This window comes from Narcine bancroftii, chromosome 5 (genome assembly GCF_036971445.1).
Source record: "Narcine bancroftii isolate sNarBan1 chromosome 5, sNarBan1.hap1, whole genome shotgun sequence".
NCBI classification, from domain to species: Eukaryota; Metazoa; Chordata; class Chondrichthyes; order Torpediniformes; family Narcinidae; genus Narcine; species Narcine bancroftii.
In genome coordinates this window covers 61,849,881-61,873,661 of record NC_091473.1, presented here as the reverse complement: position 1 = coordinate 61,873,661, position 23,781 = coordinate 61,849,881, and the positions used below count along the sequence as shown (strand labels likewise).

Below are 23,781 nucleotides of genomic sequence, written 5' to 3'. Positions count from 1 at the left end.
AGTGCAAACTGCACTTCTATTGGCCAGACAGAGTGCACCTGATAAAGACCACCTGCTCCTTTGAATGCCTGAGCATTGATTTCAAGGGGATCTCCCCTCCTCTGGCACTACAACTGTCGCAATGGCAGACCAGACCACCCGAAAGAATTAATGTGTAAGAACTTTTAAATCGCTTCACCCCTCCAGACTCTTTTCAAAAACAAGGGGTGAATGTGGTAAACCACTGTATATATGTTTGGCTGTGCTTTAATATGTTTGGATGTGCTAGGACACAGCCCTTGCTGACTGTCCTGAGGCTCCTCCCAATGACCCCTGAATAAAGGTAACTGTGCCACAGCCCCCTCCTCAGTCCAGGACAGTCGACCAGCATGGACGGACATCCATTCTGTAGTGAATAAAAGCCTATCAGTTTCTCTACAACTTCTAGTCTTTTAAGTTATTGATGGTGCATCACTAATCTTTTCTCATAGTCTACCTTCTCTTTCTTTATTGCTTGCTTTGTGGTTCTTTGTTGCTTCTTAAAGGTTTCCCAATCTTCTGATTTTGAACACGAGCTTTTAGTTTGACGCCTTCCTTGATCTCCTTATTTATCCAAGGCTGGTTGCCTCCACCCTTACTGATGTAGTAACTGTGTCACAGTGCAAAATGAAGAACGAGAAAATGATCAGACATGATCGGGTCGAAGTTCAGTAAAAGTCGTTACTCAATTATACACTGCTTTTTAAAACCCGGTGCATTCCAAATTACATCATCACATTATGACATCATGACGTCACTCGGGACTCCTGAGCCAGTTCGATTAAGCCACCGGTGAGCCGCTACATTGTCTTTGTTTTCAACTGGAATATACTTTTGTTGAGTACTGTGAAAAATCTTCACTGGTCCTCAACCGTCCCTCCATATAGCCTGTGTTCAAAGTTTACCCTGGCCAACTTCCCCCTCATCCATTTGTAATTTCCCTTGTTTAGGCAATACACACTTATCATGGAGAGGGCAGGGCCAAGTTTGGAGAATGGCAAAATTCAGCAGATGCCAGTGCTTAGATTAAGGAGATTGTCAAAAAGACCAGTCATTTTCTCTCATTTAAAATAATGAGCTGGTTAAAACAAAACTACATGCCAGCATTTTGTCAGGAATTGGAGCAGAGCAGATTTATCCTTCCACACATTCAGAGGATGCTACCCATTCCGATACTGTGAAAAATGTATTTGCTTTCCTTTGACTAGCCCAAACTTGCGCACAAATATAACACACAGGGAGAGCGCAGGCAGGGAAACAGAACAACAGACTCCAATAAAGGTGAGTACAGAGACAACACTGAGAGGGTGTGAAAGGAATAAAGAGATAGGGTGGAAGGTAAAAAAAACAAAAGTTAAAGCAGGAGGGAACAATGAACATTACAGCACAGTAGAGCCCTTCAGCCTATGATGTTGTGCAATTCTATGGAAACCTGCTCCACAACAATCTAATTTTTAGTGACCTCACACCCATATCCCTCTATTTTTCTTGCATCCATGTGCCTATCAAAGAATCTTTTGAATCTCTTCAATCAGCCTCTATCACCTCACCCACAATGCATTCCTGGCCCCCACCATACTCTGAATAAAAAAACGTACCTTTGACATCTCTCTGAAACTTTCCTCCACTCACCTTAAACAGATGTCCTCTCGTATTTGAGATTTTATTAAATCATCTCTCATCCTTCATTGCTCCAAAAAGGAAAACCCTAGCTCTGTCAACCTTGCTTAATGATATATTCTTCAATCCAGGTAACATCCTGGTAAATCTCATCTGCACCCTCTCTTTTTTTATTATTTTTACAGTTTTAAATTTAGATGTACAGCGTGGTAACAGCCCTTTCAGGGGCCTACAACCCCTGTACATTTTGAAGCAAAAGGGTTATACATCTACATTTTTCATGTAATGAAGTGAGCATAACTGAACACAAATATGATGAAACCAGTTTTATAGAGCTGCAATATTACCTTCCGGCTCTTTAACTCAATTCCATGACTAATGAATGCAAATACATCATGAGCCTGCTGAATCACTCTATTAACTTGTATGACAACCTTGAGGGATCTATGGACCTGGATCCCAAAATCTCTGTTCCTCCATACTTTTAAGAATCTCACCATTAACCACATACTTCACCTTGAAGTTTGACCTTCCAAAGTGCATTAGATTCAAAATTCCTTTATTGTCACTTAATAGAAAAGAACATGTTATATTAAACAAAAATTACCATCTACCTGCCGTAAGGCAAAGAGTCGCCATTAGTGTTGTCCGGTGCCCTTTACAGTACGAGAGAAAGAGGAGCAAAAGGGAGTCCCTTCAGAATCCATAGATTCACTCCAGCACTCCCGTTACCTCTACAGCACACACAGAACTTCTGTTCAATCTATTGGCAACCTGAGCTCCAGATCCAAACCTCTGACAGAGTCGGGAAGCTTTTGGTGCCCAAGGCCCTTCTGGACCCCTTCTTGACACTTATCCAGACTGAACTCCATCATTGACATGTTTATGCAATTGTCAAGACCTAGATTTTACTCACATTGGCAGATTTTATAATTTAAAGGGTAAAACAAAACCTGGTAACTTGAATGAAAAATTAATTTCCCTGCTCCCAAGTCTTTGCTGCATTCTGGGTTATTACTACACCAGATTGTAAGTGAATCACCTCTGTTGGCACTTACTACAATGACTGGCAGATCCTACTAACTTTGGACTACCCTCCTGTCTTCGGTTCAATGAATTTACAGCTTGCTTTCCAAAGCTCAACTAAAAGGACTTTATAGGGTTATAGTCAATGTGTTTGAGAGAGAGAAGAGAGAGAGAGAGAGAGAGAGAGAGAGAGAGAGAGAGAGAAAGAGAGAGAGAAAGAGAGAGAGAGAGAGAGAGATCAGCACAGAAATGGACCCTTTGACCGCTACACTAATCCTACATTATAACCTGTTGTAACCTACACATCTTACTACACTATCCACAACACCTCCAACCTTCGTGTCATCTGCAAACTTGCTGACCTCTCCACTGACTTCTTCATCCATGTCATTTATAAAAATCATGAAGAGCAGCTGTTCCAGAACAGCTCCCTACAAACTTCCCCAGATTCTACCCCTCATCTACACACTTGAGGCAATTTATGATGGCCAATTAACCTACCAAGTCACACACATTTGGGATGTGGGAGGAAATTTTTACACCACTTTACTCACTATGTTGAGTTTAGAAAGATACAGGAGGATCTTATTAGAGACATCTAAAATTATGAGAGGAATAAATTAGATAGAGGCAAGGAGGTTTCAAATGACCAGCAATACAGAAAGTCACATCAGGTAGCTAATCTAAACATGTCCATCACAGGCACCGACACTTTACAGACATCTATGTGAGACATAGCCCCAACAGAGCAGTTAATACCATAATGTACCCCCAAACCAAAATTACAAACTCTTCCTATTGTTACCTTCAGCTGGAAGATACAGAGGCCTCTCTTAATCTTATAGACCTTTATTAAGCAACTTTGTTGCTCCAAAGAGAAAAGTCTGAGTTCTGTCAACCTTGCTTCATGAGACAGTTTTCCATCCTGGAAACATCCTGGTAAATCTCCTATGTATCCTCTCTAAAGCTTCTACATCCTTCCTGTAAATGAGGCAATCAGAACTTCAAAGATTTGAATACAGCATTGATTCAAAGGAACTGAGAAAATGCAACTTACACCCATCAAAAAGGAAATTAATCTGGACTTCGGGAGGACGAAAGTCAACAACTCCCCATTACCATCAATGTTTCCAACGTGGTGGTGGGCAGGAAATCTATTATGGTTACTTAGAAGTCTGATTCATCTCTAGGTATTGCATGATGGAATGCGGAAATGCATAGTTGTGTTCCACTGGAGAAAATTACTTACAACTTAAGGAAGAAGTATAACATGTTTTTGCAGGTACGGCAGCCATACTTGCACAATGCAGGGTTGAATATTTAGGGACACCTATTCTGTTTCTGAGTTCTATGTCCTGGTTCTTTCCCCTACTAGAGATCTAGGTAAGAAAAGGAATTAGATCCTATGAACTGGATACCAGTTCCCAGCAGTTCATTCTATTTTTCTTCTTTGCTTAATTGCTTCTTTGTTTTTTTTTGTATATATTTTCTCTTTTTTTCTAATTCGGGGATTTATTTGATGGGCTGTTTCAAGATATGGACAACTTTCAATTTATGTATTTAATTAATGGTTGTTTTTTGATGCATGCTGTCCACAAAATTAAAATAAAGTTTTTAAAAAATGGTTACATCGTAAAGAGGACAAAGCTCTTTTCTAGTCAGGAAGGTGCAGTAGTGCCTATGCTTCCAAAGGAGGATGAGGAGGGCAAGACTACCGGTCCCCATCTTGACCACAGAAGCACAACTGAGTGTCCTTTCTGGCTGCACCATTGTGTGGTATGATAGCAGCAAAGAATCAGACGAGGAGCCAATACAGAGGATCAAAACAGTCGAGAAGATCACTGGGGTCTCCCTTTCCTCCACTGACAACATTATTTAAATAGGGCTCAAAGAATTATTGAGGGCCCTTTCCATCTAACACCTTGAAGAATGAGGTACAGGAGCATCAAAATCACAATTGCCAGTCTGAGAAATGACTTCTGGCAGGCTGTGAGATTGACGAACACTATCCTTTAATCATCCCTATAATATATTTATTTTTTGATGTATTTATCCAATTTTTTTTTAAATTCCGATAAATGAGGATATTTGAAACAATCAGAAATCCTCATTTATCCAACTGTTTTTTTTGGAGTCGAACTGTCCTCACAGATTGAAAAAAAATTCACTCAACATGAAATTAGAATGACGATTGTCCTCATTTCAGGCAACTCCCTCCTCTCTCTCTCTCTCTCTCTCCATTTCTTCTTTACCTTCCCCAATTGATTTCTCTCTCCAACTCTCCCTCTCAAAATGTATGCCACTGTCTCCCAGCCACAAGTACTCAGAAGAATCCCTTGTTCCAACATCATCAAGGAGAGCGGGTTCCTGGGCAGGGACGGGACCTCAGGCTCAGCGGCATTCCCTCCCTCCCTCCTCATCCTTTCCTTCCTGGCATAACGGAGCTCCCAAAGCCTAAACCTCTCCTTGGCCAACTACCACACATGCAAACCAGACTCCCCGGTTTAGGGGAGGATTCGGTGTAGGGACTCGGCAGTCAGAAACTCTGGTGACCAGGGAAGCAGAAGCCTTCCGACTTACCAGTGAGTGTTCCACTAGCCCTGAAAGCCTCGCTGGGGATCAGCGGCAGCGGATGGTCGGTCTCAGTAATTGGCACTGTGGCCAGCATTATTTTGGTAAGAAATTACCATTATTTTAATGCTTAAAAAGCCTTTCCTTGTTGTTTGTTGTTGTTTAAACCTTGATACGTGATTTGCTGTTGCCACTTGGCTTTTTTAAAATATGACTAGTTCTCCGAAGAAAAGTTTACCCGACAATTTCAGATAATCTGGGTTGCACTGTATTTAAATGATATCTTTGAGTATATATGTAATGGTTATGTACTGTGTATTGCATGTGTACCATGGATCGCTGAAACTGTTTTGTTGGGTTATATAATAAACTTGACTTTGAACTTGTCCTCTCTCAGGCTGATATCCCCAGACTGGTAATAACACTTGGTTAATTCTGATGGGTACATCATGTTGTCTGCATAGCCAACACCAGATTCCTGAAACAACCACTGAACTCCCTCAGAGCAAGGCATCACTAAGGCAGTGGAAACATTTCAGAGATATTCCAAAAACAATTCCTCCTGGAAAGACACAGCATCCTCACCAACTCCGAGCAATCATTGGCACATGAACACAAAATGGAGCAGCCTTTGGGAAGGCACAGAGAAGTTTGAGTCAGTGCATTGGGAGCTCCAGTGAAAGCACTACCTCTCAAACCACATGGGTCGCATGTGGGTCTCAGCAGCTATTTCAGAACTGGAGAGGAAATAAGTTATCCTCAAGCTCAAGACGCTGCCCAAGACGAAGACAATTGTGAAGGCACCATCAAAGGTACTTTAAATGCCTGCAATGGTTTGGGAAATTTGAAGGTTTCTTTCCTATTCCCTTGATTGTATGAACACATTGGTGGGGAAAATCTGTACATTGATTAAGATACAAATTATTCACAACAACCATACCTCTGTGGTCAATGAAGGGCAAGGGAAAGCTTGCATGGCTGTCCAGATGCCTCAAAGACTCGAGGCACCAGCTTCAGGGCAGGAAAAAATGCAGCTTTTTGAGCTGCCTCTCATCCTACTCCCCACTTCGCCTCACCCACAAAGTTGAGAATGGCCCGACCAATCCCCCACCACATGTCCCCACCACATTTCGCACCCCACCACCCCCACCCCCACCCCCGCCCCTGGAGATAGGGAATGACCACATTAGGTGTAAAAAAAGGGAATCCAAATACCAACAAATCTTGAGGAGAGATTTGTGAGTGTTTAGTGCCAATTCAACTTCTTGTTGCTAAGTGGGAGGGATGAAGGTTCCATGTTAGGGGATCTACTCAATGACAGCAGTGGAAAAAATTCACTTCTAAATAATACCCAATTGGGAGTGCTACTCGATCTTCAAAAGCAATTACAGCTTCTCTTACACAGCCTTGAAATAGAGGGCCTTCCTTCCTCGTTAGCAGCCCTACCTGTTTCAGCTTCATGTGGAATGCTTCAGTGAAGGTCTTTCTGCTGAAGTACCAGAACCTCTCATTGGCTGAATACACACGAACCACAGTTTCTAACTGAAACCGAACTGGCTCCACCACCTCGGTGATCACCAAGTCCACTGCCACTGTCATGTACACCTTCACATCTGCAAGGAAAACAAACCCAAGCTATAATTAGTCAACTCCATTGCAATGAAAATGAAAAAATGCTGGAGAGGCAAGCAAGCACACTTGGATAAAGAAGCAAGAGTTAAAATTCCAGGGGCACTGGGTTCCTTCCACATCCAAGAGATACACTGAATGATGTTAATTGGCTACTGTTGGCAGTGGAAGGCAGATCAATGGTGGTGGGAAATGACGTTGAAGGAGGTGCGATGGGATTAGTATACTGAAGACATGCGAGAGACTGTAGACATTGGAATCTGGAGCCTGCTGGAGGTACTCAGTGAGTCAGTGAGAGGTAAAGAATGATTGACCTTTCAGGCCAGAACCCTTCATCATGATTGTGTGTGCAGAGGGCAGATAGCTGGTATGCTGTCATATTGTACATGATGTGAATTCTCATTATACCAGTTCTCTCTCCTCTGCACTCTCAGTCCTGGTGGAGGGTTCCTGCCTGAAACATCAACTACCCCACTGATACTGCTAAGATTCTCCAGAAGGTGGTTTGTTGCATGGGATTCATTTAGATGGTGCCTGCTGCCAGCATGGATAACTAGAACATTAGAGCACAGTAAAGTCCCTCCCTTCAGCCCATGATGTTGTACTGACCCACACAAATCTACTCCACAACACTCAAACCCTTCCCTCCCTCACAGCCCAAAACCCTCCATTTTTCTTGCATCTATCTGCCTATCCAAGGATCTTTTAAATGTCCTGATTGTACGAGCCTCCATTACAATCCCCTGCAATGCAATGCATTCCAAACATCCACCACTCTCTGAGTGGAAAAAAAGCAACTCTGACTTCTCCCCTATATTTTGCATGGATGCAGTGCACTGCAAGTCCTGTTTTCATGCTGAATGACTTTATGATTGGTGTGAAATCATCTCACACACCTCAACCAGATAATCCTTTAATTTGAATACAAGAGATAATTATGTGATCTACGTATTTTAATCATACCTCAGTCCCCAGTCCCCAATCCCCCCTTCAGTCCCCAATCCCCCCTGCTCCTCCATAGACTACTACAAATAGTATGAAAGCAAGATGCTTTACCTTTGGGGGTTTCCTCATTCAGTGCCTGAAAGGCAGGAGCATTAGGATTCCACATCCCTGTGATGACGTAGGACTTGCCATCAGCACTCTTTCCCATGGACTCCTGAACTCAAAACAAAAAAAACAAATAAAATGAGCAGGAAGCGAGAGGGCAAATGTCAAAAGTGCTAAGAGAAGCACTGAGTCAGTCCTGGAAAACACTAAAGAAGCATTGTCCCTTCAAAGGTAAACTCACCAAATGAACATGAGATGCTGGAGGAACTCAGTGGATGGGGAGGGGTCAGAAAGAACAGTTGACGTTTTGAGCCAAAACCCTTTATCATGACTGGTTAAATGTAGTAGTGAAGCCCGTGCAAAGCGGACAGGGTGGGATGGATGGGATAGAGACTCCAAATGGGATTGGTGAACCAGGTAGAGGAGAAACATGATGGACAGATGAGTGGATAGGCAAGTTCACTGCATTCAAACTGTCTCGAAGAAGGGTTTCAGCTCAAAACATCCATTGTTCTCCACTGACACTGCTCAATCTGCTGAGTTCCTCAGGAGGAGGGTATTTAGTTTCAAATTCCAGTATTTGCACTATCTTGTGTGTTTATATCAAATGAACAGCTAGACCACTGCCAGCCAAGAGACAAGGGGATGTGCCCAGCAGGATGATATTTTTCAGACTTCCCCATTTGCATTCCTTTGGTCATTTTCTCACTTATCATTCCTTCTGATCTTTCATCTCCCAGCTCTTTACATTCTTTGCTCCCCCAGGCTTCTGCATTAAAGGTCCATTTATCTTTCCCCAGGTCCAGTAAAATGTCATTGACCTAAATTTAACCACTTCATTCTCTGCAGACACTGCCTGACCTGCTGAGTCTATTGGCCATTTTCCACTTTTGTTTCAAATCTGTTGCAAGTCCATTATTTCACTTTTAGAACTGTAGAACCATAGAAAATAACAACAGATAAACAGGTCAATTGGCCCATTTACTCTGTGCCAAACTATGATTCTGCCCACTCCCATTGACCTGCACTCAACCCATTCCCCATCATATCCCTCCTATCCACGTACCTTCGATTCAGCAGATTGGGCAGTGTTCATCTGAGGATTTGAATGATTACAACAGAGCTGTCAAAGATTTTATCAAAACAACTGTGGATGAGCACATCCCCTCCAAATCATTCAGGGTTTTTCCCATAAGCCCTGGATGATCAATTAAATCCAGAACCTGCTGAGAACCAGATCACTACAGAAGGAGCAGGTATGACCTGCGAAAAGCCATCTCCTCGAAAAAGTGGAGTTTCTGGATGAAAATGGAAACCATGAGGGACCCTGACAACTATGGCAGGGCCAAGCTGCTACAAAATAAAATCTGGTGCAGTAGGAAATGGAAAAACTTCTCTCTCAGATGAGCTCAATGCCTTCTATGCCCAATTCAACCACAAGAACAAGAAATAATCACCACTGAGTATCCCCATGTCCCCTAATGGTCCCATCCTGCCTGTATCCAAGGATGATGTGTGGCTACCTTCAGGAGAGTGAATCGGAGGGCAGAGTACCCGGCCGAGTATAAAAACTCTCTGCTGACCAACTTACCAAAGTATTCACAGATATTTTCAGCATTTCACACTAGCAGGGCATGAAACTGACCTGTTTCAAATAGGCAAATAAGAAGAGTGTGCTAACCTGCCTAAATGACTATCAACCAGTGGCTCTTACATCAACAGTGATAAAGTGTTTTGAAAGGCTGATGTTAAAGCATATCAGTTCCTGTCTGAGCAGCGACATGGATCCATTCCAATTCGCCTATCATATCTATGGTAGATGCCATCTCACTGGCTCTACACAAAGCCCTGGAAAACCTGGACAGCAAAGGTGCACACAACAGGATGCTCTTTGTCGACCAAGGAGCTGATTATTGACTTCAGGAAGGGAAAACCAGTGATCACTGGGGGATCAGAGATGGAGAGGTTGAACAAATTTAAGTTCTTAGAAGTTTCTATCTCAGAGAATCTTCCTTGGACCCAATACACTAATGGCATCATGAAGAAAGCACGTCTGCACCTCTACTTCCTCAGGAATTTGCAGAGGTTTGGTATGACATCAGAAACACTGGAAAATTTCTACAGGTGTGTGATGGAAAGTGTACTGACCAGTTGCAATATGGTTTGGTGTAGGGACGCCAATACCCCAGGGAAAAAGCCCTGCAAAAGGTAGTGGGCACAGTCCAGGACATCACAGGCAAACCCATTCCTACCATCGAGAATATCTAAGGGGAACGCTGCCGTTGGAGAGCAGCAGCAAACATGAAGGATCAACACCACCCTACACGTGCTCTGTTCTCGCTGCTACCATCAAGAAATGGGTGTAGGTGCCACAAGACTCGCACCACCAGGTTCAGGAGCAGTTGCTACCCCTCCACCATCAGACTCCTCAACAACAAACTCCATTAGGGATTCATTTAAGGACTCTCACTTTTGCACTTTATTGGTTTTTCCTCCTCTCTGAATTGCAGTCAGATGTTTACATTTCTTTATTTGTTTACATGTGTACACTGTGTATAGTTTACTTTTTGCACTACCAACAAGTGGTAATTCTGCCTGGCCTGCTAGAAAAAGAATCTCGGGGTTGTATGTAATGTCATATATGAACTCTGACAATAAATCTGAAATCTCCATATTTTTCTTAAATGTCAAAACTGAGCCTGTGGCAGGCGAACCGGCCCCGCTTGTAATCCACGCGGCGGGGCAGCCAGCCAAAATGGCGCCGTCAGGGGATTCCCCTTCTTCTCAGCCCCGGGCTCAGAAGCCCGCCCTGGGGGACCACGTAATGCCCGAGTGACGTCGGCGCCCCGCCCAGCGGAGTTCTTAGCCAGGTTCAGGCTGGGAATACAAGTCGAGCCTGGCAGCCAGCAATAAACCAGTTTTCTGCTCACTGAGCTCAACCCACCTGGTCGTGTGTTCTTTCAGTAGCAGTGTAGCTGCCGCTACAATTGGTGACCCCGACTGGTTCAAACGTCTTTGAATCCAATATGAGTGAACCTGGGATCAGTGTTATAGCCGTCAAGCTGCCTGAACTCTGCAATCAGGAGCCGGAGACCTGGTTCGGCCACGCAGAAGCCCAGTTTCACCTCCACCAGATTTCGTCCAACACGACCAAATTCTACCATGTGGTCACTGCCTGGACCAGGCCACCACCAAATGTGTGCTGCACCTCGTTCAGCACACGTCCGCCGAAGACAAATATGGGACCATCAAGCGAGTGCTCACCGGATCCCTCGGACTATCCAGGTGCCACTCGAATGCTGCACCTCGACACTTTGCAGGACAGGTCCCTGGTGGAGCTGATGAACGAGATGCTCGCACTCATGGGTAATCACACCAACTTCCCACTCTTTGAGTGAATTTTCCTCAACCATCTGCCCAACGACATCCAGCCGTTACTGTCCCAAGAGAGATTTACCGACCAGAGGAAGGTTGCTCAGAAGGCCCAAGTGCTATGGCTCGAGCGATTCCTGAAGGGCTCGGCAGTCCAGCAGGTCACGAGGCATGGGCATGACCACGCCAAGCCTGACCCTAGTGCTGCGGTAGAACATCTGACCCCTGCAGTGGCCACCAAGAGCATAACCAGGGGCACGGCATCCGGTCCGGGCCTCTGCTTCTACCACCAGCGCTGGGGAGCCAAGGCTCGGAAGTGTCGTCAGCCCTGCTCGTTCCAGGTAAACGAGCAGGCCAGCCACTGTTAATGGTTGCAGTAGCCAGCCAAGGACACAGCTTCCTCTACCTAAGGGACTCAGTCAGCAGCCAGTGCTTCCTCGTCGACATTGGGGCCCAGATCAGCGTCATCCCACCACGGCCATCGAGTCCAGGAACCAACATCGAGGACCTCCCCTCCGTGCGGCCAACGCAACAGAGATCTGAATGTATGGGAACAAGACAGTCCACTTCCATATCGGCCAATGAAAGTTATCGTGGAGGTTCACCATCTCGTCCCTTCCAACCGCCATCCTGGGTGCTGACTTCCTCCTCGCCCACGGCCTCCTGGTGGACATTCAAGCTAGGTGCCTGGTAGATGCCCGGACTTTCCAGACTGTTCGCCTCGACACCTCCTGCACAGAGCAGCCACAGATGGCCACGATCAGCACGCCCAGAGATGAGTTCCAGCGAATCCTGGACAAGCTCCAGGTGGCAAAAGAAGAGTTTTCACATCTGCTGGAGCTGGGGATCATTCGGCGCTCCGACAGCATGTGGGTCTCGCCGCTCCACCTGGTTCCGAAAGCCTGGCGTCCCTGCGGAGACTATGGATGGCTCAACGAGGTGACAGCTCCTGACCATTATCTCACACTTCACATCCAGGACTTTACGGCCAACCTGCATGGTGCAAGGGTTTCTCCAAGGTTGACCTGGTGCATGGGTATCACCAAATCCCAAAGACGGCCATCATCACCCCCTTTGGCTTGTTTGAAAACCTGCATGGTGCAAGGGTTTCTCCAAGGTTGACCTGGTGCATGGGTATCACCAAATCCCAAAGACGGCCATCATCACCCCCTTTGGCTTGTTTGAATTCCTTCGAATGCCATTTGGTCCAAAGAACGCCGCTCAGACCTTCCAGCGCCTCATGGACTCAGTGGGCAGGGACCTGGATTTCGTCTTCATTTACTTGGACGACATCCTCGTTGCCAGCAGGGATTGGGAGCAACACAAAGCCCATCTGCGCGCCTTCTTCTCCCACTGGCCGACTTCAGCCTCACCATCAACACAGCCAAGTGCCAGTTCGGGAAAGAGTCCATGCAGTTCCTGAGCCATACCATCACGGCTGAAGGAGCCACGCCCCCCACTACGAAGGTCGCTACTATCAAGGAGTTCCCATGCCTGGACAACCTCAAAGGGCTACAGGAGTTCACGGGAATGGTCAACTTCTATAACCGATTCATCCCAGCAGCTGCATGAATCATGCAGCCGCTACTCGCCCTCATCACAGCCAAGCACAAAACGCTCACCTGGACCCCAGAGGCCTGCAGTGCATTTGAAGCCACCAAGGACGCCCTCACAAAGGCTACCATGCTCGCCCACCGACCTGCACATGGAGCTCTCTGTCGATGCCTCTGCCACAGCCGTCGGCGTCGTCCTGGAGCAGCAGGTGAATGGACAATGGAAGCTGCTGGCATTCTTCAGCCGGCTTCTCAGCCCACCAGAGCACAAGTATAGCACCTTCGACCATGAGTTACTGGACATGTACCTGGAGGTGCGGCATTTCCATTATTTCTCGGAGGGGAGGACTTTTAGCATCTTCATTGACATAAACCCCTCACTCAGGCGCCCGTGATGGCAAAGGATCCCTGGTCAACCCGCCAGTAGCGTCACCTCTCCTTCATGTCAGATTTTACCACTGACATTCGGCACAAAGCGGGGAAGGACAACATGGTCGCCGATGCACTCTCACGACTGGCCATCTGCGCGCTGACACCCAGCCTCAACTTTGACCAGTTTGCCCGGGACCAGAAGTCCGACGAGAAGACGTGAGCCTTCAGGACTGCCATCACGGGCCTGCGGTTCTGAGACCTCCTGACTCCTAGCGGCGAAGGCACTTTCCTGTGTGATGTCTCCATGGGCACCCCGCGGCCAGTGGTTCCCCAGCAGTGGCACAGGCAAGTCTTCCATCACATCCACGACCTTTCGCATCCATCCATCAGGTCCATGGTTTGTCTGGCATGGGCTGCGCAAGCAGATTGCGGGCTGGGCCAGAACATGCATCCATTGCGAGATGTCCAAGGTGCACAGGCACACCAGGGTGCCCGTGCAAGTTCGAGCACATCTGGGAACAGTTCAGCCACATTCACGTGGACATAGTTGGGCCCTTACCAGTTTCCCGGGGCATGTGTTACCTGTTCACGGTGGTAGACCGCACCACTCGTTGGCCCGAGGCGATCCTGATGCCAGACAACTCCACGGACTCCTGCTCCCGAGCGCTGTTGCACGGTTGGGTCGCCTGGTTCGGCGTTCAGAATCACCTCACCAGTGATCAGGGCGCCCAGTTCACCTCTGCGCTCTGGGCACAGCTCGCCCCCAGGTTGGGGATAGAGCTACACCGCACCACGGCCTATCACCCACAGGCCAAAAGACTGGTTGAGCGTCTGCACCGCCACCTTAAGTCGGCACTTATGGCCGACTCACCAGTCCCGACTGGGTGGACGAACTGCCTTGGGTGCTCCTGGGCATCCGCTCCACGCCCAAGGAGGATCTGCAGGCGTCATCAGCTGAGCTGGTCTACGGCACACTGCTGGCACTGGCCGGTCAGTTCATCAACGCACATCACAACCCCCAGCGGTTGCCGCACGAGCTACTTCCCCACCTCTGGGCCCACTTGGACTCCTTAGCACCCCCACCGCTGCCCAGACACGGCACATGATCATTTTACATCCCCAGCAAGTTGCACTCTGCAGAATATACATTTATTCGGCGGATCCCGCCCACGGCACCTCTGCAGAGACCTTACGAGGGGCCGTACAGGGTCATTCAGCTCTCAGGGTCTACATTCATGCTGGATATCGGCGGCAGGCAGGAGCTGTTTACTGTGGAAGCCCGCGCTGGGGGACCACATGACGCCTGAGTGACGTCGGTGTCCCCCAGCGTGGTTCTTAGCCAGGTCCGGGCTGGGATAATAAATCCAGCCCAGCAGCCAGCAATAAACCAGTTTTCTGCTCACTGAGCTCAACCCATCTGGTAGTGTGTTCTTTCAGTAGCAGTATAGCTGCTGCTACAAGCCCGTATACGCTAATCTTTGTACCTCACCACTTCAGCTGGCAGCTCGTTTCACACTCTCACCACTCTCTGTTTGAAGAAGTTCACTCTGTTGTTCCCCCAAACATTTCACTTTTCACTCTTAAACCATGTCCTCTAGTTTTTTGTCTCATCCAACCTCAGTAGAAAAAGCTTGCTTGCATTTAAAAGTGCAGAGCAATCTTGTGTCAAGAACTGAAACAGCAATTGGAACCTCATCTTAGTGCAATGTACCTCTAATGCGCGAGTATTCTTTCTGTACTGCCCTGTGATGCTGGTCTAGAATTGATCAACTCGAGAGTACCTTCTGCACAATGAAGAGTGTGACTGTGTCACAGTTATCTCAACAACAGAAGCAACTGTGGATTCAACCTCACCTTGTTCACCGCAAACTCACCATGTCAAGCAGATGCATGTCACTGTTCCGAACATGTGTTCCTGGGCTCAAGAGCATGCCAAAACATCTGGAAAAAAACAAAACATTGGAAATATCATACAGTACTTTAAACAGGGAAAAAAAGCTGGGGCAAATGCTTTGTGCTATGTACTTCGACCACAAATTTAGGTTTCATATTCTAATAATTCGTGCTACATGGGAAACAGTTTTGTCCCTTGTGTCACAACCTGCTCTGAGCATTCCCAGCAAAGCCATCACCTCGAAGACCCTTTCCATCCTGCACGCAAAATCTTTGACTCACAACTGTCAAGGAGGTGGTACAGGAGCATCAAAGTTAGGACTGCCAAGTGGTGAAATAGCTTCTTCTTGTAAGCTGTGAGATTAATGAACATTATCCTGTAATTGAGTAAATCACCCCAACATATATATATTAAATTATATCTTTATATATATATATATACTTTATATAATTACTATGCACTTGTGTATTGTGAAAGGGTGTGCACTGAGGATAAGAGAAATGCTATTTCATCGGTTTGTATCTGGAAAGCTGGCGGCAAAACTCTGCATGCCAAACTGCATGAGTTTTTCAAGCTCTGCTGGGACCAAGGAAAGCTGCCTCAGGCCCATCGTGATGCCATCATCATCACCCTGTACAAAAACAAAGGCAAGAAATCAGACTGCTCAAACTACAGGGGAATCACACTGCTCTCCATTGCAGGCAAAATCTTCGCTAGGATTCTCCTAAATAGAATAATACTTAGTGTTGCCGAAAATGTTCTCCCAGAATCACAGTGCGGCTTTCACGCAAACAGAGGAACTACTGACATGGTCTTTGCCCTCAGACAGCTCCAAGAAAAGTGCAGAGAACAAAACAAAGGTCTCTACATCATCTTTGTTGACCTCACCAAAGCCTTCGACACCGTGAGCAGGAAAGGGCTTTGGCAAATACTAGAGCGCCTCGGATGCCCCCCCAAAGTTCCTCAACATGGTTATTCAACTGCACGAAAACCAACAAGGTCGGGTCAGATACAGCAATGAGCTCTCTGAACCCTTCTCCATTAACCATGTCGTGAAGCAAGGCTGCGTTCTCGCACCAACCCTCTTTTCAATCTTCTTCAGCATGATGCTGAAACAAGCCATGAAAGACCTCAACAATGAAGACGCTGTTTACATCCGGTACCGCACGGATGGTAGTCTCTTCAATCTGAGGCGCCTGCAAGCTCACTCCAAGACTCAAGAGCAACTTGTCCGTGAACTACTCTTTGCAGACGATGCCGCTTTAGTTGCCCATTCAGAGCCAGTTCTTCAGCGCTCGACGTCCTGTTTTGCAGAAACTGCCAAAATGTTTGGCCTGGAAGTCAGCCAGCTCCCCACCATGACTACCAGCCCCCCCACATCTCCATCGGGCACACAAAAGTCAAAACAGTCAACCAGTTTACCTATCTCGGCTGCACCATTTCATCGGATGCAAGAATCGACAACGAGATAGACAACAGACTTGCCAAGGCAAATAGCGCCTTTGGAAGACTACACAAAACAACCAACTGAAAAACCTCACAAAGATTAGCGTATACAGAGCCGTTGTCATACCCACGCTCCTGTTCGGCTCCGAATCATGGGTCCTCTACCGGCATCACCTACGACTCCTAGAACACTTCCACCAGCATTGTCTCCGCTCCATCCTCAACATTCATTGGAGCGACTTCATCCCTAACATCGAAGTACTCGAGATGGCAGAGGCCGACAGCATCAAATCCACGCTGTTGAAGATCCAACTGCGCTGGGTAGGTCACGTCTCCAGAATGGAGGACCATCGCCTTCCCAAGATCGTGTTATATGGCGAGCTCTCCACTGGCCACCATGACAGAGGTGCACCAAAGAAGAGGTACAAGGACTGCCTAAAGAAATCTCTTGGTCCCTGCCACATTGACCACCGCCAGTGGACTGATCTCGCCTCAAACCGTGCATCTTGGCTCCACACAGTTCAGCGGGCAGCAACCTCCTTTGAAGAAGACCGCAGAGCCCACCTCACTGACAAAAGGCAAAGGAGGAAAAACCAAACCCCCTACCCCAACCCACCAATTTTCCCTTGCAACCGCTGCAACCGTGTCTGCCTGTCCCGCATCGGACTTGTCAGCCACAAACGAGCCTGCAGCTGACGTGGACATTACCCCTCCATAAATCTTCATCCACGAAGCCAAGCTAAAGAAGAGAAGATATATACAGTAAAATCCCTGGTATCCAAAATTCAAGCAATTGGCAGCCTCGAGCAATTGGCAAAAAATAGAAGAAAATAATTTTTTTTAATTAAAATAAATAAGAATAAAGTAATAGGTAAAAAAATACTTACATTTAAAATTGTAGAAGTAAATGTTCTCTGAAGTCACACATAAACCTTTGGTGAAGATGAGAGTAAATATTCAACCAGCAGAGTGCCTTGGTTGAGCTTTGCTCATAACAGCTGTTTGAATAAAGTTGTGGGAAACAGCAGTGGCATCGCCCAGGAAGAAGAACTGGTTGCTACCACTCACCATTGGATTGCTCTCTTAAAGAAGTGTCTCCTTATCCCTGCTTAGTAAGAGTTGCCCTGGTCAGAGACTTTATCTGTAAACTTGGGGGGAGGAGGGGTTAATTATTCTATAATGTTATTGTTTGTCTTTTGGGCGGGCTCCGTGGTGGGTGAGGACCCTGTAAATGCAGTGATGGTTAAAGGTTTTCAAATAATGTGACTGAAAACAAAGTGAAATGCTTTAAGGTTTATATATTCATGCATGTGAAGTTTGTTCAGTGTAAGTACAGTATAGTATTTTTGTCTTTTAAACTGTTTATTCTTAATGCAGGTGTATTAGTTAGGCATTGTAAGAGTAAGTCTCAAGTATCCAGAAAATACACTTATCCGGCTTCTACCAATCCCCACAGGTGCAGGATACTAGGGCTTTTACTGTAGTTGGATTATAATAAACTTGAGAAACTTGTACTTGATTTTCCTGTCATCTGTTCTCTCATGCTATCATGCCCCTTCTCCCCATCAGCCCCTTGCCTACACACAAGGGACAATTGACAGTGGGCTAATTAACCTCCTAACATACACATCCGTGGGAGCTGAGCAGAAGCTCACATGGTCACAGAGTCAGACAGCACACATGGTCAGGATTGAACCCAGGTCATTGGAGCCTTGACAGCATTTGCCACCCATTGTCAAAATGGTGAAAACTATGCCCCACCTTCAACGAATGACATCCTGCTATGATTTCAGTCACTGACGCCCAACTACATTTTAAAAAATACAGCCATGTTGCCTTCCCAAGGAGTTGGGGCTGGATTTATGGCTTATGAATTATGAATTAATCTTTAATGTTACAACCTAGACCAGCAGCAAAAGAAATTCACCAAGACAATGTTATCTTCAAAAAATAATAATTTTTATTAAGAACATAACACTTCTTACTTTACCTCACTATGTGCTTGTGTGTGTGTGTGTGTGTGTGTGTGTGTGTGTGTGTGTGTGTGTGTGTGTGTGTGTGTGTGTGTGTGTGTAGCAAAATCCAAACCATTACAGTTTAGGCATAATTCTGAAGAGATGATTTAAAACTTTGAGTTTCAACACAGAAGTTTTCTGAAACTAAAGTCTTTACTGCAGTTCAAGTTTTCAAACTCACAAATTCTTGTAAGTTTGTTTTCAGAGAATCGTTTCTTCATACAAATGATTTCCCTGTATTGAATGGAGGTTTCAGAATTTGTTTTACACATTGATTTCAACAAACCCAGGCAAGGATTACATGAAGTGATCATTTTAAAAAATGGATACGAGAGAACTGCCCTCTTTTAACAAAGAGACAGTGAAGTGGATCTTTCACTGCCACTGATTTTGTGTTCCTTCCCTTTCACAGAGGAAATGCACAACAGTACTTCCTCATTGAAGATTACTGCATCTTTGATTCTTCAAATGAAACTCATGCAATATTAAAGATGCCTTTTTGGAGTTTTGAAATCACGACATCATTGCTGATTTTGTTTGAAGTTCTTCTCTTCCAAAAGAATTTACAAACCAATGCCTCTGATCTATCTGCACAGGTCACTGAAGCAAAAGCTTGTTTGTTGGAACAGATTATACAGGTGTTTCTCTGAGTAAATGACATTGTCTTTAACATTTCAATGGACAATTTCTCCAGGTAATTATTTATACAGCTTCAACCAACAATGAACCAGTAGACATTTTGTCTCTCAAAATGGTTTTGTGTGTAAGGGTCTGTGTGTGTTCCTGTCCACCCACAAAATAACTTTACTGAAGAAATATATATTTTATAACTAAAGATTAATAGTTACACAATTCCATCACATTTATGAAAAATGGATTTGATGCCAATTGTGATCACGTGATGTAGTAGACAATTTGTATTTTCTACATCACTACAAACTAAACAAATGCTGTTAACCCCTCCTAAGCAATCAAACACTCCCCAAGTAGACTCTGGGAAAGAACAGGAATGTGACAAAGGGAAATAGATTGATGAAATCCCTAGGAATTACTGATAGCTCATGTGTCAATGCACGCAAGCAACAGTAGGATTCTGAGGAAATGAATGGGCCCATATCCATATCTATGTACCTGTCAAAATTTCATAACTGTAGCTGCCAACACCACTTCCTGACAGCCGTTCCATGTATCCACTACCCTCTGTGTGAAAAAAGTTATCCCTCAGGTCTCCTTTAAATCTTGCCTCCCTCTCCTCCAACCAATACCCTGCAGATTTAGATTTCCCAATCCCAGGAAAAAGACTGCGACCATTCACCTTATCCATCCACTTTGTGATTTTATAAACTTCCATAGATTCACTCTTCAGCTTCCTACATTCCAGGGAGAAACCCCTCACCTGCCCAATCTAATTCTAATTTAGAGATACAGCATGGTAACCAGCCCTTGCAGCCCACAAACCTGCACTGCCCAAATTCACTCATGTCACCAATTAACCTCCTTAACACCCATTTATCTTTGGGATGTGGGAAGAAACCAGAACACCAGGAGAGAAACTCACATGGACATACATAAGACAGCGGGGGATTCAAACCCGGGTCACTAGAGCTGTAAGAGGGTTGTGCTAATCCCTGCACTAACTGTACTACCCTGGCTAAATGCGGGGGGGGGGGGGGGGTGTGGGGGGGAGACGATAACACCTACAGATGAGTGAGAGGGATGCTTGTGGCACAATTCTGAATTCACCAACACTATTCACTCACAGAAAGTTTCAGCCTTTTGGTCTTTGGATCACAAATTGGACACTGACTTCTGACTATAGGGTTCTGATGACCCTTTCTGAGTCTGTCAGGAAGGGGCAGTGTATGCAAAGATCAACTTTGCATCCAGTTTGAGTCAGGACAGGGAAAAGTGACAGGCCCTTCCTTGTCAAGCCTTGGAGTTTAAAAGTCGGGGAAAAAGTCAGCAGATGCAGCCTAGTGCAGTACATAAAAGTGCTGGAGAAACTCAGCAGGTCATGTAGTGACTGTAGAAAGCAAAAGGTAGTCATTGTTTTTGGCATGAGCCCTTTATCAGAAATCTTATGAAGGGTTCAGACCCGAAACAATGATGGTCTTTCACTTCCCATGGATCCCGTGTGACCTGCTGAGTTTCTCCAGGAGTTTAAAAGTAGGAAGATCTTGTTATTATTGTACAAGATGCCGGTGAGGCCACAGCTGAAAAACTGTATGCAGTTTTAGTCTCCTTACCTAAAAAAAATACAGTGGCATGGGAGCAACCAAAATGGAATTCACCAGCTCATTCTTGTTCTACCAAGAAAGACTAAGTAGCTTGGGTCTGTATTCTTGGGGTTTAGAATAATAAGGGGTGACCTTATTCAAACATAGATGACAAGTTTTGGGACATTTTTACTGGTGGGAGAGTTGCAAGTAAGGGGACATAATGACAAGTTAAGAGGCCAGTCATTTGAAGCTGAGGGACAGAGATATTTTGCAGAGGGCAGCAAATTTCTGGGATTCTCTTGAGTAAAACAGAGGTCTGCAGAAACTCAGCAGATCACACAGCATCATTAGAAAGTAAAGGGTAACCAACCTTTCGGGCCTAGGATTCTCTGCCCTGGTGGAAATTGGAACACTAGAAATATTTAGAGTGGAGTTGAAAAAATGTGACAGGTCAAGGATCAAGGAGGTCCAGGGAAATGGCACAAAAGGTGGAGAGAGGCAAAGATTAGCCATGATCTTGTCAAATGTTGGGACAGGCTTGAAGCGCTGAGGGCCTACTCCTCTTCCTACCTTGTGTTCATTACAAGATGGACAGGGTAATGGCTCTAAAGGAATAAATGGGAACCAGAAAACTTATGTTAGAGGAAATGAATTGGTTATTGGCACATGTAAGGAAAATAGTGGAAAGCCACGTGCTAACTAGTCAAAACAACACAAGTACAAAATATAGTGCAAAATAAGATAAAAGTGTAGCATGTAGAAAAATATTACAACAAAACACTGCAAGGACCATGATCAGATATGTTTACAAGATCTTTTATATCCAATAAGTCCATTCAAGAGCCAGACAAATAAGCTGTTCTTGAATTGTGTTGTGTTTTCAAGCTCATGCATCTTGTGCCTGATGGGAGAAGAGTGTGATCTAGTGAGATGGTTCCTTTTGTTATGTTGGCTGAATTTGGTGCAGACTGAATGAGGTTGGGAAAAGAGATGGGAGATGGAGGCAGCCTGGAGAATTAATGATTAAAGGAAGGAGAGAGAAAGGACACAAGCTCACAAAATCAGCATCAGCTTCGATGGAATTAGGAAACAACAAGGAGGAGAAAACTTTTGATGGGATTTGTATTTATGCCCTTAAGTAGTGGAAAAGCAGGAAAGTAAAGGTGCACCAAACAAAGGTAATGCACTATTCTGATCTACTTACTGACAGGGTAATCCAGAGGAGTAGTAATAGTTTAAAAGTCAAATTTTAAAAAAAATATTTAGCTTATAAATATATAACTAAGGTAAACTAAAAGCAACAGGAAACATGGTAAAGACATGTCCAATAAAAAAAAGTTAGAAAGAGAATTAGGTAACAGGTTGACATCTTATAAAATTTCAAATTCATGAAAAATGGACCAAGGCATTGACAGGGAAACAGAAAATAAGAGTAGTTGATTGATACAAAAACAGATTGCAAGAGCTTGTGTAGATATATGAAATGACAATGAAGTCTAGACTGAAGTAGGAAAAATTACATTGGGGAATATGGAAATAACAGAAGAATTAAACAAACAATTGTCTTGTCAATTTTTGACATTAAATTTGCCTATAGAAGAAACCATTTCACAGCCAATGCTATAGCCTTGTTGCTTCACGCCATCCTGTCTCACCTGGAGAACAATGCTTCATATGCCACACAGCTGTTCATTGACTTCAGTATTTAATATGATCATTCCCCAAAGGCTGATGGAGAAGCTGCCTTCGCTAGGAGTCAACTTGTAACTGGATCCTGGACTTCCTAACGGAAAGACCACAGTCTGTCCGGGTCAGTAGCAGAATATCGAACACCATTACACTGAGCACTGGTGCATCTCAGGGCTGTATGCTCGGCCTGCTCCTGTTCACGCTACTGACCCACGATTGCATTGCCAGATCCAGCTCCAACAGTGTCATCCAGTTTGCAGATAACACAACAGTCGTTGGCCTCATCAGCAACCAGGATGAGTTGCATTACAGAGGTGGAAAATCTCATGAAATGGTCCAAGAGTAACAACCTGAGTCTCAACGTGGACGTGACGAAGGAGATAATCATGGACTTCTGGGGGACCAGGAACGACCACCCTCTGCTACACATCAACAACTCTGTAGTAGAGTGGAGAGCATCAAGTTCCTTGGAGTTCATTTAATTAGTGACCTATTTTGGACAGTGAACATCTCCTCACACAGCAACTGCACTTCCTGAGAAGACTGAAGTGGGAAAGGCTACCAGCCACCATTATGTCATTCTTCTATAGGAACTCTATTGAGAGTATCCTGACAGGCTGCATCACAGTGTGGTACGATTGCTGCAGAGAAATGATTCAGAGGTCAACCCACAGGACTATAAGAATGGCAGATAGGATCACCGGAGTCTCCCTCCACTCCACCCACCTCCCCCCCCCCCCCACCACCCCAATCTACTAGGATTGTTGTCTGAAGAGGGCAGACAAAATCAATGAGCACACTTTCCACCCCACACACAGCATATTTCAGCTGCTCCCATCAGAGAAAAGATACAACAGTATCAGAGCCAGCACCACCAGGCTGAGGAACAGCTTTTTTCCACGAGCAGTGAGAATGCTGAACTTTCAAAGGAAATGCTCACACTAACCATCTGAGACTCTCATTTGTACAAAGCAATATTTATTTTTATAGGTATAATACTTGTCCTGCATATGTATTATTTGTTTGTATGTGTGTTATATCTAGGTGTACGTCTGCGTGTTTTTGCACCAAGGACTGGAAAATGTTGTTTCGTATAGTTGTACTTGTATAATCAGATGACAATAAACTTGACCGGGTTTTATTAAAAATTGATATTTGCTGATGATGTTTTGATATATTTAACAAAACTTCAGAATTCTTTGAGGAATCTACATGATAGACTGGAACAGTATGATAAAATATCAGGTTGTAAAATTAAAGAGTGAGATTATTCCTTTTAGCTGAAATGGATTATTCTTCATGTAGAC

The 23,781-nt window shown here is 45.0% G+C and overlaps 1 protein-coding gene across 7 annotated transcripts in view; it reads right to left on the bottom strand.

Moving 5' to 3' along the window:
• Positions 1 to 23,781, bottom strand: part of rabgap1l (RAB GTPase activating protein 1-like) — a 458,975-nt gene that overhangs the window by 338,712 nt on the left and 96,482 nt on the right. For 6 of the 7 annotated variants that reach the window (XM_069937564.1, XM_069937563.1, XM_069937559.1 and 3 more), the window contains 3 exons: positions 15,086 to 15,152; positions 7,921 to 8,023; positions 6,682 to 6,848 (listed from right to left, as the gene is read on the bottom strand). In XM_069937564.1, coding sequence (XP_069793665.1) covers positions 6,682 to 6,848; positions 7,921 to 8,023; positions 15,086 to 15,152 — 337 coding nt within the window. Of the gene's footprint in view, positions 1 to 475; positions 587 to 6,681; positions 6,849 to 7,920; positions 8,024 to 15,085; positions 15,153 to 23,781 lie in introns of those variants that run through there. The other variant, XM_069937566.1, reaches the window with a different exon arrangement.